Source organism: Sus scrofa, chromosome 6 (assembly GCF_054392235.1).
Source record: "Sus scrofa isolate SSC_HxYL_T2T_F1_AM1 chromosome 6, Sscrofa_HxYL_maternal_Yorkshire_Landrace_v2.0, whole genome shotgun sequence".
NCBI classification, from domain to species: Eukaryota; Metazoa; Chordata; class Mammalia; order Artiodactyla; family Suidae; genus Sus; species Sus scrofa.
The window spans coordinates 66,180,149-66,196,949 of record NC_139388.1 but is presented as its reverse complement, the minus strand read 5'-3'; the positions used below and the strand labels follow the sequence as shown (position 1 = coordinate 66,196,949).

At 49.6% G+C, this 16,801-nt stretch overlaps 1 protein-coding gene and 1 long non-coding RNA gene across 7 annotated transcripts; one reads left to right on the top strand and one right to left on the bottom strand.

Moving 5' to 3' along the window:
* The first annotated feature begins 218 nt into the window (after positions 1-218).
* On the top strand, positions 219-16,659 carry LOC110261329 (uncharacterized). The gene is made up of 2 exons (XR_002345385.2): positions 219-559; positions 15,081-16,659. It is a non-coding gene; the product is annotated as an uncharacterized LOC110261329 (long non-coding RNA).
* Positions 4,028-16,364, bottom strand: LOC110261322 (uncharacterized). 6 transcript variants are annotated; one of them, XM_084962385.1, is made up of 5 exons: positions 16,085-16,364; positions 13,883-13,935; positions 11,107-11,233; positions 10,560-10,758; positions 4,028-6,045 (listed from the first exon to the last, which is right to left on the bottom strand). In XM_084962385.1, exons 1-4 carry the CDS (start codon positions 16,362-16,364, stop codon positions 10,634-10,636), a joined length of 585 nt encoding a protein of 194 aa, XP_084818511.1. In that variant the 3' UTR covers positions 4,028-6,045; positions 10,560-10,633. The 6 variants fall into 6 exon arrangements, with proteins under 6 accessions (XP_084818511.1, XP_084818508.1, XP_084818510.1 ...); XM_084962382.1 differs by having other exon boundaries at positions 10,560-10,658; XM_084962384.1 differs by lacking the exon at positions 13,883-13,935 and having other exon boundaries at positions 16,002-16,364.
* Positions 16,660-16,801: the final 142 nt, after the last annotated feature.

The following is a 16,801-nucleotide window of genomic DNA, read 5'->3' as shown; positions in this document are numbered from 1 at the left end:
TTGGCCTTTGGAACCACAGAGCATTTTTCATCCATGCCCCAGCACTAGGTGCTGTTTGGCCTCTGCCATTGAGAAAGAGAGCCAAGCCTTAGCTGGCGGGATGCGGCGCCGAAACTACATCACCCAGCGGGCTCTGCTTCTGCGTGTGCAGCAGGCGCTTATCCAATGAGTACCCAGGGGAGCGGCGACGGGGGCGGGGCAGTGGGGGCGGGGCTTCCGATGACGTCGCTGAGGCTGCGGCGGCTCAGTGTTTCCCGCGTGGGTACCCCTGCTCCGCTGGTCCTTGGACTGCTTCCCATGGTCCCCTAGGAATCAAGTAAGGAAGGAGAGCGAAGAAATAGGACCTGCCTCTGTTCCTCTGCACGCTGTGACCCCCACCTGGTGCCTGTAGGCGGTGTCCTGGGCCTTGGGTGCCTTTCACACGAGGGAAACAGAGGCAAAGTAAGGGTTAGCCGAGGTCACGCCCGGACTAGGGCCGAACAGATGGGGAGTCCACCAAGCTTGAAGAGCCCGCCGGGTTTACAGGGTCCGACGGCGACGCTCGCTGGGAGGGACGCAGGTAAGCGGGGTTTAGGCCCCCAGCCACTGGAACCCTACGTGCCGTTAGCCACAGGGCCTTGATAGAGAGCATGCTGTCGTTCTAGGACTTTCCGCTTTCCACTCTCCGCCTTAAAGTGGGGAGTACCCAGAGGTGAGGCATCTTGGCCCATGGCCTTTAATCGAGACCATGGATTGTGTGGAGCACTTCTCATTTCTGGAACCCAGTAGGATGAGGTCTGCAAGGGGTTCCACGCATAAGAACTAGCATGTGCATTTCTAGGATGTGGCACTCAGCTTGCAAGGTTCTATGCTATAGAACCGCAAGTCTATGCTATGTCTCTGCGATCAGAGAGCAGGTGGGCAGGGATCAGCCATGGAATGGTACTTGAGGAGCTGGGCCTTTATTTGAGGGAGGTGGGGCCATAGCTTTAGCGCCTCTCGAGGTGAAGACTGATTGTTTCCCTCGTGTTTCGTCAGCCATATTTTCGTCTAACAAAACCTAGTGATTTGTATTTTTTTATTTTTACTCTTTTCTTGATTTGATTTGCTATATATTTTTTAATCAAAATAAGGATTTTTTTCCCACCTGTATTAATTAGGACTATAGCGCTGTAATTTTTATTGTACTCATTCGATTTTTTTTTTTTTTTTTTGTCTTTTTGTCTTTTTGCCTTTTCTAGGGCTGCTCCTGCGGCATATGGAGATTCCCAGGCTAGGGGTCTAATCGGAGCTGTTGCTGCTAGTCCATGCCCAGAGCCACAGCAACACCAGATCTGAGCCGCGTCTGCGACCTACACCACAGCTCACCGCAACGCCGGATCCTTAACCCACTGAACAAGGACAGGGATCGAACCCACAACTTCATGGTTCCTAGTTGGATTCGTTAACCACTGAGCCACGATGGGAACTCCTGATTAGATTTTTATATCAGTTTTGTTGGCCTCTTAAAATGAATTGGAAAGCATTTGACCTTTATTTCCTGAAAGAACAAATTATTTATTCTTTTAAGTGTTTTGTAGAATTCACCGTGAAACTTTTTAGGGCTTAAATATCTCTCAGTGTTGTTTGAGAATTTCTTACAGTTTTTGACTATGCTCTTTTTCCCCTTCTTTTTGGCTGCCCCTCGGCATATGGAGTTCCTGGGCCAAGGGTCATATCTGAGCCAGAGTTTCAACCTACTATGGCAACACCGGATCCTTTAACCCACTGTGCCACCAATTTCCAAGTAATTTGAATAAAATAACAATTCCAAATATTTATTGCTAATATATAGAAGTGCAAATAATTTTTGTATATTGGCCTTTTTATCCTGGAACCTTGCTAAACTCAGTCATCCTCAATCATTTGATCTAGTAACTTTTTAGTGAATAAGTACAAATTTTCAACATAATCGTGCTTTATGTGAATAGACAGTTTTCGTACTACTTTCATAATCTTTAGGCCTTTATTTCCCCCTTGTTTATAATGCAGACCTCTATCTAGTAGTACAATGTTAAGTGGAAATGAGGAGCATACACATGTTTGCATCATTCCCAATACCAGGGCAAAAGCATTAGGCTTTAACCATCCAGTATGTTAGCCATTGTCTTTTTTAGGCGCCCCATATCAGGTTCCCATCTAATATTGACTTCCAGAGAATGTTTAGTATTCACTGGTTTTGAATTCTGTGAAATGCTTCTACTGCATCTTTACTTTAGTCTAATAATACAGATTACATTATAGATTCAATTGTTAAATCATCCTTGCATTCCTGATATACAGCACTAGGTTATGATTTATGTGTTTTTGTTGTATGTGTCTGGACTCAGTTTGCTAAAATTTTGGTTAGGCTTGGTTTTATCTGTGTTCGTGTGGATGTTGGTTTGTAATGTTTAATACCATAATCCAGTTTTGGTATTGTGTCAGTGCTGGATTCATTTAACTAGTTGGAAAGTGTTTGAATCTTGTTTTGGAAGAATTTCTATGTATTTGGTACTGTTTTATCTTTAAATGTTCTTACATGCTCTGACAGCCACTGAGAAAAGAGGAGTCCTATAACCACAAGGAACTGAAACTGTCCAACGACTCAAATGAGCAGGAACAGAATTTCCTTTAAACCCTCCAGAATAAAAATCACAGCTTTACCAACACCTTGAGTTTAGCCCAGTGGGATGGGTCCCACTGGACATATGACCTACAGAACTATAATAAAATTGTGTTGTTTAAGCTATGGGAATGTGTTAATTTGTTAGGGTAGCAATAGCAAGCTAATACACTAACATTATTCTTTGAGTATTTCTTTACTTCGTAATGCAAGAATATTTTCCAGGCTCATGTTATACTTTTCCAGCCCCAGCCTAGAAAGAGCCTCTTACCTAAGGAGTTCTGGTTCTTTTTATTGAAATGCTGTGTTCATAAGCCAATAACTGGACATTTAATAAGCTCATGGCTGCTGGAATGCCACTGCTTTCTAGGCTGTCTCAGAAGAGACAGGAGATATGTTCCATATGTGAATATTTCTATGTATATTTAAGTTTGTTTGTTTGTTTTTTCTTTTTGACCATGCCCACAGCATATGGAAACCTGTGCCAAAGCAGTGACCTAAGCCATTGCACTTAAAATGCTGGATCCTTAACCTGCTTGTACCACAAAAGAGAATTCCCTGGTGGCTCAGTGGGTTTAGGATCAAGCATTTTAAGTGCAGTGGCTGGGATTGCTGCTGTGGTGTGGGTTTGATCCCTGGCATGGGAACTTCTACATGCCTCAGGGGCAGCCAGAATCAACCAGTCAGTCTACAAAGGTTTCGCAAGACTGGATATTTAAAAGGACTCTTCTGACTCTAACAACATACTCAGATAAGGCTTTTTTATAGGCAAAGATAACGTACCATAAGAAAAAAGGATACAGGGGAGTTCCCATCATGGTAGAGCAGAAATGAATATGACTAGTATTAGTATAAGGATGCAGGTTCCATCCCTGGCCTTGATCAGTGGGTCAGTGTTCCAGCACTGCCATGAGCTGCAGTAAAAGTTGCAGATGAGGCTCAGATCTGATGTTGCTGTGGCTGTCGCATAGGCCAAGTGGCCACAGCTCCGATTCGCCCCCTAGCCTGGGAACTTCCATATGCTGTGGTGTGGCCCTAAAAATGCAAAAAAAAAGGAAGAAAAAGAGAAAAAGAATACAATAGCAAAAGTACAATCAATAAAACAAATGGATGAATTGGATTTCATGAAGATTTCTACTCTAGCAGTTCCCACTGTGGCACAATAGGATGCAGGTTGGATTCCCAGCCTGGCACAGTGGGTTAAGGATGCAGTGTTGTTGTAGCTGCAGAGTAGTAACTGATCTCGTCCTAGCCTGGGAACTCCATATGCTGTGGGGCAGCCAAAAAAGAAAAAAAGAAAAAATTCTACTCTAGGAAACTGTTAAGAAATGAAAATCAAAGCCATAGATGGTGAGGAAATATTGGTTAAGCATTTATCAATGAGTAACTTGTATCCACAATATATTAAATTGCAGGACAATTATTTTAATAGTAGGCAAAAAACTTTGAACAAATAATTCACTAAAGAAGATATATGAATGGCAAACACACAGGGAGAAAAACTCAACACTGAGTCTTTAGGGAAATGCAAATTAAAACCATAATAAAATCCTACTACACATCTACTAGAATGGCTAAAATGAATGGCCAATGTCTTACATACAAAAGTCAGCAAGAATGAAGAAACTGGAAATCTAATACACTCCAGGAAGAAATGCGAAATGGCATATCCATTTAAGACACAGAGTGGCCAGTTCTGAAGAAGTTAAATGTTTGGATCAACTTCCAGCACGACAGTGTGAGGAACTTTGCAGGCCTGCTTCCCAGTGAAACTGGTGAAAATCATAAAAACACCATTTAATGCCTCTGGAAATGATCCTAAGGATAACAGCAAATGAAGAAACGTTTATTTAAGAAAACCTAATATTCCAGTAAGAACAGCAAGAGACAGTCACATCTGAACCAAGACCACACATCCTCCCCTCCCCTTGCTCCAAACTCAAGAGATGGAAACTCCATTCTGGACTGATGCAGCCAAGGTTACAGGGCTCCCTCTCTCTGAGATGGCAGGCAGTGGACTAGCCTCTCAGGAGGGGCAGTATGTCAGCAGTTCTCATCCTGCTCCAGTGTGTGTCAGGATGAGTGACAGTCAATTGTTGGCTCACTCATTAAATGCTACTCTTCAAGCTTCTGTAAGCTTATGGTATGACAGAGACATGCCCTGTACTCTTGAGGCCTTTCTCCAGTCTGAACTTACTGGTGCCAAACAGGGTTAAGCCTTTGGCTGAAACCTTTCTTCACATCCTGTATTCATAAGGCTTGTCTGGGTTGTGAAGTTTCTGTTGCTGAACTGGCACAGACCTTTGGTTAAAGGCTTTTCCACATTAGTTACATTCAAGATTGTTCTCCACTGTGAATTTTCTGGTGTTGAATGAGGTTGAAGCGCTGGCTAAATGATTTCCCACAGTTGCTACACTCATAAGGCATTTCTCCAGTGTGAATCCTCCGATGTTTGACAAGGCTGGAGCTATGGCGGAAGAATTTCCCACATTCCCTGCACTCGTAAGGTCTGGCTCCAGTGTGAACCCTCTGGTGTTTAACGAGGCTAGAATTCTCACTAAACAATCTTCCACATTCATCGCATTTAAAAGGCTTTTCTCCAGTGTGAACTTTTCGGTGCTGCATGAGACTAGAGCTTTGGCTAAAAAATTTTCCACATTCACTGCACTCATAAGGTCTTTCCCCAGTGTGAATTCGCCAGTGATTAATAAGGCTTGACTTGTGGCTATAGAACTTCCCACATTCACTGCATTTGTAAGGTCTTTCTCCAGTGTGAACTCTCTGATGTTTCATGAGGCTTGAGTTAAAGCTAAAGAATTTTCCACATTCACTGCACTCATAAGGCCTTACTCCAGTGTGGATTCTGTGATGCTGGACTAGTGTGGAATTATGCCTGAAGGCTTTTCCACATTCACTGCATGTAAAAGGCTTTTCTCCAGTGTGAACTCTCCGGTGTTGTATGAGGTCAGCATTGCGACTAAAGGATTTTCCACATTCATTACACCCATAAGGCCTTTCACCAGTGTGCACTATTTGGTGTATAAAAAGGTTGGATTTATGGCTAAATAATTTCCCACATTCACTGCATTCATAAGGCTTTTCTCCAGTGTGTAGTCTTTGGTGCTGAACAAGTAAGTATTTCTGACCAAAGGCTTTCCCACATTCACTGCATCTGTAATGCCTTTTTCCTGGGTGAAAATCCTCTGTGCTTTCAGTGCTCCTGTGTGGCTCCCCTCTGCTCTGAGCCACTTGATGCCTGAGGAGACCAGAGCCCGTTGGGGAGTGCTTCCCACCCTCTTCTCCTCTTACAGGTTTCTCTCTAGAGCTCAGCTGCTGGTGTTGGTGAAGCTTTGCTCTGAGCACTCCTGCGTAAACACTCTGCTTGGATGGGGCCTCCTCAGCCTGCACTCCATGCCAACAACCTGAAAGCAAAGAAATGCTAATGAAGCGGATGCAGAGTATGTAGACATCAGAGGGACAGGCAATACCCTCACAAATGTGTCTGGGATTACCAGCAGGCTCACAGACCAGGAGGACTCCTGAGGAGCTAGGACTCCAGGATGGGCTGCGGCTCAGGGAGGACAGATAAGGTCTCCCCAAACTCCTCTGCAAGTGGTTCAGCAGGGCTTTAGCTGCTTTCAACACAGGTACACGGTGCAGTAGGGTGTGTCCAGGCCCATATCAAGGACATGTGTTCACCTCATGACACATTTAGTGAATGCTTGCACTGCATCCTGGAACACTTGACATTCTCCTGCTGCTTCAGTATCCTCTCAAACAGGCTGAAACTTGGCACACAGGGCACCAGTGTGAGAAGGTGGGCCCCTGCCCAAGTTTCTCCTTCCTGCCCTCCTGACTGGGACCCAGTGCCATTCAAAAGCACCAATGAAACCCCTTCACATCATCCTCCTGTTCCTCCTCAGTCCCAGCCAGTGATGCTGTATCCCCTTCAAGGAGGTCCACCATGGCACTCCATGAAGTCGATGGTGCATGTCTGGCTGCTGTCGCTCTGATCGCACAGGTATTTGGTGGTCCCATTCCTAAAGATCAGTGGCTCAAGATCTTATGGACCAGGATCTCAGCAAGAATATTCAGTCCCACCACCTCCCAATTCACAGGAGGTCAGCCAATTATTCAAGAAAGGTAAAACATCCTTGCAACATTGCCAGGCTTTTCTTAGTGCTGCTGCCTATCAACGTGCCAGCTACTGCTCAGCTCTTGACCCCTGGGAGCAATCCCAAAAGGAGATCTGGCCACCACATCTCTCCTAAATGGATCCCGGCCCAGCTGAAGTCACCCTAGAGATGGAGGCTGCTGCCTATGAGAGGGGCCACAGGAAGGAAGCCTCTAAGGTCTTCCCAGACCCAGCAGCTCATGAACACGAGAGGTCACAAGGAATTATAAGGTGAAACTCAAAATTTCATGAGAGGAGATTTCATTCAAAGAGATGAAGGGGAAAGGAGCACTTAATGTGGGCTTGTACGTCCAGCCCCAGGGATGAGGCAGCTGCCAGCATTATGAAGGAGGCTAAGACACATAAAGATATTTTGGTTCTCCAAATTCAACTCTCACCTGATAGTTTGGGGCTGAAGACACCCAAGGAGGATAGAGGTATCCCAAACAGCAGGGTAGGTGTGACAGGGGCCAAAACATGTGATGAGATTCTAAAAGCCTCAGGTGAGGAACCTGAAACCCCTACCACCACTCTGGACTCAAAAGCCCTGCCGTTAACTATCCGGATTTTCATGGCCTGGAAATGCCTGATGAGAAACTGCCAAAGAGGCCCATGTGTTCCTCTGAGAAAACTGGCATGGTTCAGTGGACGTGTCAATTCTTTGGGCATTCAGACAAAGAGAACCCCGAGCACATTTCTAACCCAGGAGTCCCCTTTATTACACAGCTGCCCATGATGGTGACACCTGATGCTTTGAGTTTTCCTGTTACAAACAGAAGCCACTGCATGGCACCTATGATGCTAGAAAAAGCTAAAGTCCCTCTCAGTGAGAAACTGTGGAGCTGCCCCTGCTAGAGAAGGTGGTAAACATGCCACAATATCACTGGAAACAAGGTACTGGCCTTTGGCTGGTTGTTGCAGGCCTACTAAGAGAAGGGGAGCTTATTCCCACGGTTTCTCCTTACCAGGAGTGGCACTGAACTGTCGATTATGGAAACCTTAAAGCTCAAGTCCCCCCCACCAAGCCTCCAACATCTAACACAAATGAGTTAACTAAAGACACCTGGAGTTCCCGCCACAGCACAGCAGAAATGAATCCGACTAAGAACCAGGAGGTTGCGGGTTCGATCTCTGCCCTCACTCAGTGGGTTAAGGATCTGGCGTTGCTGTGAGCTGTGGTCTATGTCATTGATGTGGCTCGGATCCCACATTGCTGTGGCTGTGGCATAGGCCAGGCAGCTGTAGCTCTGATTAGACCCCTAACCTGGGAACCTCCATATGCTGGGGGTGGTGCGGCCCTTAAAAAAACGGAAGAAAAACAAAAGACATCCAAATAGAGCCAGTGATGACTTGGCCTTGGTGGTTCTGGCTAGTACATTTCATTCAGTGCCTGTTACTCACTGCTCACAGTCCCATTTCACCTTTACCTCTGAAGGAACACATTTTCCAAGTTGTCCATGAGTTATTTAAATAACCCAGGCACTGCCCACACTTCCTGCCAGGACCCGAGACAGGATCCATCCTTAGTTCTTTATCCGCCAGGTATCTCCCCCGCCTTTTTAATTCTTTTATTTTTTATTGCCTTTTTTTTTTTTTTTTTGTCTTTTTAGAGCCACACCCACGGTATATGGAAGTTCCCAGGCTAGGGATTGAATCGGAACTGTAGCAGCAGGCCTACACCACATCAATGAAGGATCTGAGCCACGTCTGCCAGCTACATCACAGCTCATGACAACGCCAGATCCTTAACCCGCTGAGCAAGGCCAGGGATGGAACCCACATCCTCATGGATGCTAGTTGGGTTCATTAACCGCTAAGCCCTCATGGGAACTCCTCCCCTGCCTTTTTTAGCCCTACCACAGCATGCAGAAGTTCCTAGGCCAGGAATTGAACTAGAGTGACCTAAGCCACAGCATTGTCAATACTGATCCTTAACTGCTAGGCTACCAGGGAACTCCAGGTAGCCCCCCTTTCCCATCAACCCAAGGACACTAGGCAAAACTAGGTAATATCTATTCCCGTCTTAAAAGGATTTGTCAAAGCCACAGGAGAGACTAGCTTTGGTGCCAGTACAGCAGTCACTGTCACACATGATCAAATCATGATGGCCAACCACCACCTTTCGGCAGCCCTCTCCCATCATGTACAAAGGCTGCAAAAAACCTTGGCCTTTTTTCAGCAAACCTGCAAGTCTCTCAGCTCAGATGCTCATGGTTGACAAAATGGCTTGTGACTTTACTAGCCAGCAAAGGCAGTGTTGGTGCTGTAACGCAGGTCAGCTACAGGCCGACCTATGAGGATTAGGACAAGTGGTAAAAATCTTTTGGGGGAGTCCCCATCATGGCTCAGAGGAAGCAAATCTGACTAGCGTTCATGAGGATGCAGGTTTGGTTCCCTGGCCTATCTCAGCCCAAGCGTGCTGCGAGCCATGGTGTAGGTCACAGATGCGGCTCGGTTATGGTGTTTCTGTGGCTATGGCAGAGGCTAGTGGCTGCAGCTCCTAACTGGACCCCTAGTCTGGGAACCTCCATATGCCACAGGTGTGGCCCTAAAAAGACAAAAAAACACCCCAAAGAAACAAAAACCTTTCGTAAGATAGCTGAAAGCGGACTTCCCATTGTGGTGCAGTGGTTAATGAATCCGACTAGGAACCATGAGGTTGTGGTTTGATCCCTCGCCTTGCTCAGTGGATTAAGGATCCGGCGTTGATGTGAGCTGTGGTGTGGGTTGCAGATGCGGCTCGGATCCCGCGTTGCTGTGGCTCTGGTGTAGGCCGGTGGCTACGGCTCCAATTAGACCTCTAGCCTGGGAACCTCCATATGCTGTGGAAGCAGCCCTAGAAAAGGCAGAGAGACCAAAAATAATAATAATAATAAAATAACAGAAAGCTTCCAAAAGACCCCCTTAAACCCGGAGGTGCCTGATCTGTTCTCTTGGGTTCCCCCACTATGTGCGGTGCTGGCTGCACCTGGATTTCAAACCCTCATTATACACCTGATAGGACTCTTCTTAGCTGTCACCTTTGTCAGTGCTTGTCTTCCGTGGCATGACCAAACTATTCCAGTCACTGCCAACATCTCCACGACCCAGGTGGCAAGTGTTGTTCGTCCCAGTGAGTTGTTAATGATGTTGAGACACCACAGGGTTGGCTGCATTGCCAACCCTCCCAATCTTCCTGCTGCCTCGGTGTCCCCACCTCCAGGCTGTGAGCCCCTCCCCAAGAAGCACCAGTGTGAGAAGGCTGGTCCCTGCCATTAAGTCCCCCTTCTTGTCCTCCTCTGAGGTGACCTAGTGACTTTCAAATGCACCAATAAAATCCCCTCGTGCCTTTCTTTTCTAGTGTTACCCGTCCCCCCGCCCCAACCAAGAGAGGCCCTTGCCAACAGGTCCTCCCCTCTGTCTGCCTCCCCTTAGCCCTCCCTCCCACATGATCCCCTCTGGACCCCTCTCCCCCTCCCCCCCCCCCCCCCCGCCCCAGGACCCGTGAGGATGGTGAACTTTGTTTGTACCCTTAGGCGCTCTTAGGTTTCTTCTCGTGGCTGCGCCTGACAGGCTGTGTCATAAGAGTCCAAAGTGGACCTACTGTTGGTAAGCTCTGCAGAGGGGGCAGTGGGGGGCAGCCATGGGTCAGAAAACAGTGTAGACCTGAGAACTAGGCAGCTCAGGAAGAAAAGATGGAAATCCGCCTTGGCCCCTGGACAGACACCTGCTGCGGTTTGATCCCCTCCCCAAGGGCACACCCCCCTTCCTCCCTCCAAGTACCTGTTGGCCTGGTTGCACGCATGGCTCCACTGGCAGACAGAAAGGGCTCTCCCCACCGCTCCAGCTGAGAAATGTCATGCGTCCTGGAAGATGTGAGTCCTGAGGGAGGAACGAGGCAGGCAGGTCAGGGCAGCCCACGCCACAAGAAGCCACGGGAACGGAAGCTGAATGTTCCAGAAAAGAAGGCTGGAGAAGGATCCTGCAGGAACAACCCAGTGGAGCCGTGGCCATGTTGGTGCCTCCCTTCCTGGCACAGGCAGATTCCACATCAGCCAGAGGAAGTGGGCAGAACTGGGGCACAGAACTGCCATGGATGTTCACAGCATCACCAGGCCAGGGAGAGGCCAACAGCGTGTGATCTGCTCTCTTGACGGCCACACTCCTGATCCCCAAACTCTGTCCTGCACGTGGGGTCCGAACGGGTAGCACACCCAGCCCAGACTGTCGTTCACAACACAGACTACAGGACATGGGAAGGACGCAGCACCCATGGACCAGCTCTGGGAAGAGCAGAGCGCCACCTAAGCCACGGGTGTGAGGACCTTACCCAGAGAGGCCATCAGTGAGAAGGTCTCCAGCATCACACTGCGGTACAGGAGCCTCTGGGTTTCATCAAGGAGCCCCCACTCCTCCTGTGAGAAGCAGACAGCCACGTCCTCAAAGGTCACTTGTCCCTGCCGGACGGGATGGTTAAGTCTGTGTGCAGCCTCCTTTCCCAGGAGTCCCTGCACCTCCTCTGACAGCCGCCCTCCTTGCCCGCTCCCCACCTTAGAGGAGATGCCAGGCCCTGGTGCCCACTCTCTACTGGCCGTCCCGTCAGCCACTGTGTCTAGCCCTCAGCAACAACAGCCAGGGGAGCAGATGGCATCCAGGCTCTGGTCCTCCCCTTCTGCCAGACAGTTCGTCTGGGATCCTCTAGATTATGCTTCCCAGCCATGCCCAAAACTGAGTCACCGTTCTCCCTTCAGTCCTAGTACGAGGGCCTGGGGCCATCAGTTTATACTCCCTCCCAACAGGTACATCATTCTTTATACCACACCTCCCCTCACGGCCCCGAGCCCTCACTGCCACCCTCTGCACTGCATTGTGCATCTCCTTGCCTCCCATGTGCCAATGTGCACACAGCACCCTGAGGGTGCTTGGCAGATGTGATGAGAATCCCACGTGCCCCAGTACTCCAAAGGCCCTAGCTGCCAGGGGCATGTCCCCAGGCCTGTTTTAAGGCCTCCCTACTGGGCCCTAATCCTTGCTCCCTCCTCAGCCACCAGGAACCAGACGCAGATCTCAAGTACACTCCGCCCTCTTCTTCTGTGTTGCACAGCTGCCCCCTCGCCAGTCTCAGCTTCCTCTGATGTTTATTCAAAGCTCAGATCCACTAGTCTCACATCAGGCCTACCAGCTGTCCCAGAGGATCCCAAGTAACCGTGTGCTCATCTCCAGGTCCCAGCGGGGATAAGCACCTGAGCCTAGGGACCCCACAGCTGGATGAATAAGCAGTAGTGCCAGCTTTGCTGTCATCTCACTGTCTCGTCTCCACATCCATCTCCTGTCCGCGCCCCGCGGAAACCTCCTCACGCCTACAGTGCCTCCCTGTGGCCACTGTCCTCCCTCGTGTGTTTCTGTGAAGCCCACCGTCATCCAGCAGGAGACTAGGAATCCTTGGCCCCACCCTCCCCTCGCTTGTTACCTAACACCCTGCCACTGGGACTTGAAGATGCCCCAGCCGAATCAGATCCCCAGCTCCACCCTGGTCCACACACCATCCACACGGAGTGTCTCCAATCCGAACCCTTGACCTAAACTCCAAACGTGTGTCCAGGTGCCCCCTCGGTAAATCTACTCAACTGTCTCTGGACCATTTCGGTTCAATGCAGGCGGAACGTAATTCCTAATACTCCCGCTGAAAATCACCAGCTTCAGGAGTTCCTGGCGTGGTGCAGTGGTTAACGAATCTGACTAGAAACCATGAGGTTGCGGGTTCAATCCCAGGCCTTGCTCAGGGGGTTAAGGATCTGCCATTGCCATGAGCTGTGGCGTAAGTCGCAGATGCGGCTCAGATTCCGCGTTACTGTGGCTCTGGTATAGGCCGGTGGCTACAGCTCCGATTTGACCCCTAGCCTGGGGACCTCCATATGCCATGGGAGCGGCCCTAGAAAAGGCAAAAAGACAAAAAAAAAGAAAAAAACAAATCACCAGCTTCAACATGGTGGTTCTGCCCTGCTTCTAGCAACTCAGGCCAGACGTCTCACAGTCACCCAACTCTCCCTCTTCTGTCTCCCACCCTCCACATCAGAAACACTGTTTGGGGAGCTCCCTTTGTGGCACAGCAGAAACGCATCTGACTAGGATCCATGAGGATGTGGGTTGAATCCCTGGCCTTGCTCAGTGGGTCAGGGAATCCCACGTGGCTGTGGCTATGGCATAGGGTAGCAGCTGCAGCTCTGCTTTGACGCTTAGCCTGGGAACCTCCATATGCCGCGGCTGTGGTCCTAAAAAGCAAAAAAAGAAAAAAGAAACTGCTCAGGAGTGCCTGCTGGGGCGCAATCCCCAGCCCAGCCTGGTGGGTTAAGGATCTAGCATTGCCGCGACTGCAGCACCTAAGTCTGATCCCTAGCCTGGGACCTACATGTGCCGCGGGGCAGCCAAAAAAAAAAGTCTACTCAAACACACTCCACAACACCTCCCATGTCCACTGCCCCCAGTCTGGCCCAGCTACCTCCACTGCTTACCCTGACTACTGCAATAGTTGCCTCCCTGCAACCCCCCAGTCTATTCTCTGCTGCAGAAAAGCTCGTCAAGCCTGAGTCCGATCAGTTTCTTCCTCCGCTCCCAACCTTCGGGCTCCCACCACTCAGAATAGACGCCCATTCAGGTCTAACTCCTGCTTCCTGCCATGTCCACCAGACAGCAACAGAGACCAGTCTCGTCTCCAGCATTTTCTAATGTTGATCACTGTGAATGCGATTTCTAAGTGTTAGGCCAGTGGTTGCCAGAAGTGGAAACCAAACCATAGAATTCCTGGTCTGGAGTGAGGGATCTGCCCTCAGCAGAGGACCTTCCAGGAATCTCAGACGGAGGAGTAGGGAGAGAACAGGAAAGGAGTGCCAGGACACTACAATCCTGGAGCCCATGCAGGTAGGAGGTGAAAACGGTGAGGCTCTGGGACAGCCTCTGCTGACCTCTGCCTGGTCTGGAAGCCATGCCGCAGCCAGATTAACTTATGGAAAAGGAAGGCCCTGAGAAGGAGGCAACTATGTTGGGCGCCAAAGGCTCACCCACAGTGCCCCCCACCATCTGCTTCGGGCCCCAGTTTTGCCTCTTACCAGCTGTGTGATCTCGGGTAAATACTCGACCTCCTGTGCCCCAGTGCTGTGACCTGTCAAATGAGGATAACAGTGTCCACCCGATGGAGCTATTGTTTGCATCAAACTCATTCCTACACGTGAAATAGCAAATATGGATCCTTTTAACTGCCTCGTAAGTGATCCTTCTGTCAACGTTTTGGTGCAAATGAACTGTTCGGTATGAAAAGTATTTTTTAAACATACCTTTTATTTATTTATTTATTTTTGCATTTTAGGGTGGCATATGGAGGTTCCCAGGCTAGGGGTCGAATAGGAGCTGTAGCTGCCAGCCTACACCACAGCCACAGCAACGCCAGATCCGAGCCACATGTGCGACCTACACCACAGCTCATGGCAACTCCGGATCCTTAACCCACTGAGCAAGGCCAGGGGTCAGATCTGCGTCCTGATGGATGCTAGTCAGATTTGTTAACTGCTGAGCCACGGCAGGAACCCCTAAACATACCTTTTTAAAAGAACGAAATATAAAAAAACATGATATTGAAGATACTTGACTCAATGAAATGCTCAGCAGTATATTGAAATGTCAACCAATTATTAAGTGCTTATATCTGTTCACTTATTTATTTATTTATTTATTTTTGCCTTTTCTAGAGCCACACTGAAGGCATATGGAGGTTCCCAGGCTAGGGGTCCAATTGGAGCTGTAGCCACCAGCCTACACCACAGCCACAGCAACGCCGGATCCAAGCTGCATCTGCAACCTACAACACAGCTCACGGCAATGCCGGATCCTAACCCAATGAGTAAGGCCAGGGATTGAACCCTCGACCTCATGGTCCCTAGTCGGATTCATTCACCACTGAGCCACAACGGGAACTCCTCTGTTAACTTTTTAAATCCGTGTTATTTTAGTTGTCTAGGTGTGTATATGTATGTACCTACCAACTAGTGTATATGTATGTACCTACCAACTAGTGTTAAATGAGTATTTCATAAACTCGCGATGTAATAACTGAGGGCTTGACCCCGAGAAAACTGAGTAGATACTAGTGCCATTGGCAGCCTGGCTGCCTGCTATACACTCTCTTGAAGGCCCCTCCTAGGGGCATTTCCATTGGAGCAGTTGCTCATCCCTCCTGCTTTAAAAGCTGGGTGCTTAGGCACCAAAGAGGATGCTCTGCTAGCCTGGCTGACTCACCTTTTTCTCTAACAGGAGTGGAAATGAGTCCCCGCTGAGCCTGGAGTGGCAAATCTGCACGACTGAATCAGAGTCCTGGATTCTTAAACCCTATAAGCCTCCATTCCTCCACACTCCAGCCAGAACCACTTCACAGCACAGGAATACGCCCCTTTGGAGGCAATCCCACCCTCCAAGTTTATCTGAGAGAACAACATAAAGATTCTCCCTCCTAAATATGAGCCCCAGGACTTGCTCTGGGCCAGGCCACCACTCACCATCCCCTGGGTATATTCAGCCCAGATCCCTCCCCAGAACCCAATAGGTCACGTGACACTTGGGACACCTCAGGGTTACCATGTACAAAATCTAGTCCCCGAAACGGGCTCCCTGCACTGAATCCCCCAGCTCCACTCTTGCAGGTGTTCAGGAAACAAGAAGCAAAAGTGCAAACCAAAAATCCCTACTTTTTCAGAGCGACGTCTGGTGCGGTAAGAAATCCTGTCTGTTGAGTTTTTAAAACCCATTGGAGAGTTGATCATTCCTCCCCGTCTCTAACCACCAGCAAAAGCCCAGCCCCCCGCCCCCGAACTATTAGTCTGTCGTACTGACTTCCTATAGGGAGACCTTTCATCACCCCCATCCCAGTCTGTTTTTCCCTGAGAAGCCTTTGGAAAACTGAAACATAGGTTGAGCCCTCCGTTTAGTCACAACCCTTCGCGGCCACCAGCAGCCTCAGAACGAAGGTCCCCGCTGCTCGCGCTGCCTTTTCACGTGTGTCTCGTCCCCTCAGAAGCGGCTCTGTGCGCAGCTGAGACAGACCTCGAGGTAAGACTCCGAGTGGAGTAACTGCCCCAAGGCTTTGATTTTGCCGGTCCCTCGGCCTGTAAGCCCCTGCCACACCCCATCACACTCGCTGGCAGAAATGGGGACCCCCACCCACATGCTCCTACAGACCTGGGCCCAGGTGCTTGAGCAGGGGACGGTCAGCGGGCCCTTGAGTGTCCGAGGGGCTGAGCGTCTAGAGGACGAGCGTTTACCTGAACCGGGACCCTCCGCGCGGCCGCCGCCATCGGAGTCTGAGGGCTGAGAGGGGCGGGGAGCGGAGGACCAGGTCGGGACCCAGGCATCCCTGCCCCCGACCCAGAATCGGGTTACCCTCGGCGTCGCTGCCGAACGCCAGCACCGCCTTTGTGCGTTGAAGACAACGGCTGCCTCCTCTCGAGCCTTCTTGCTCTCGTGCCCCAAGCTCAACACCAGGTTTCCGGAGGCTCTAATCGGGAGGACGGACCCTAAGGCGACGCCGGAAGTCCCGCCCATCGGGTTCCACACACTTTAACGTCTGTTTTCTTGGCGGAGCTTTTAGCAGCCTCGGAGAGCAGCGCCTGCTGGATAATGTAGTTCCCATGTCGCCAAACGTGGAGAGAGTGGACCGCTGCAGAGAAGGCGGTGGGAAAGAAATTAGGGTCCGGAATTCGGCCAGATTGTCATCTAGAGACTTTATTGTAGGTGCCCCTGTATTTCAATGTCCCTGCACAGTTGGTGCTCCAATCTTTCCTCCTCTTGAAGGATTTAAGGGATCTTGACCACAATAAAGCCGTTTCCCGGGAACAAAGCAGTTGTGTATTACCAAGTTTCCTCCTTTGCTAGGGGGTCGGCCATATCTGGATGTAGGTGATGAGAGAGTCGGGCGACCTCAAGTGTTCACCATCCTCCCTCTCCCCAAACATAACTGTGCTCTTTCCCTCCTTATGGGC

What these genes read in the sequence shown, in the direction of transcription:
- LOC110261322 (XM_021097330.2), bottom strand. Translation starts at nt 16,364, where the DNA reads ATGGGCGGGACTTCCGGCGTCGCCTTAGGGTCCGTCCTCCCGATTAGA. An exon ending in GCTCAAGCACCTGGGCCCAG is followed by an intron (nt 11,234 to 16,001) that starts GTCTGTAGGAGC and finishes CCCGTCCGGCAG; the next exon opens with GGACAAGTGACCTTTGAGGA. An exon ending in CTCACTGATGGCCTCTCTGG is followed by an intron (nt 10,659 to 11,106) that starts GTAAGGTCCTCA and finishes TTCCTCCCTCAG; the next exon opens with GACTCACATCTTCCAGGACG.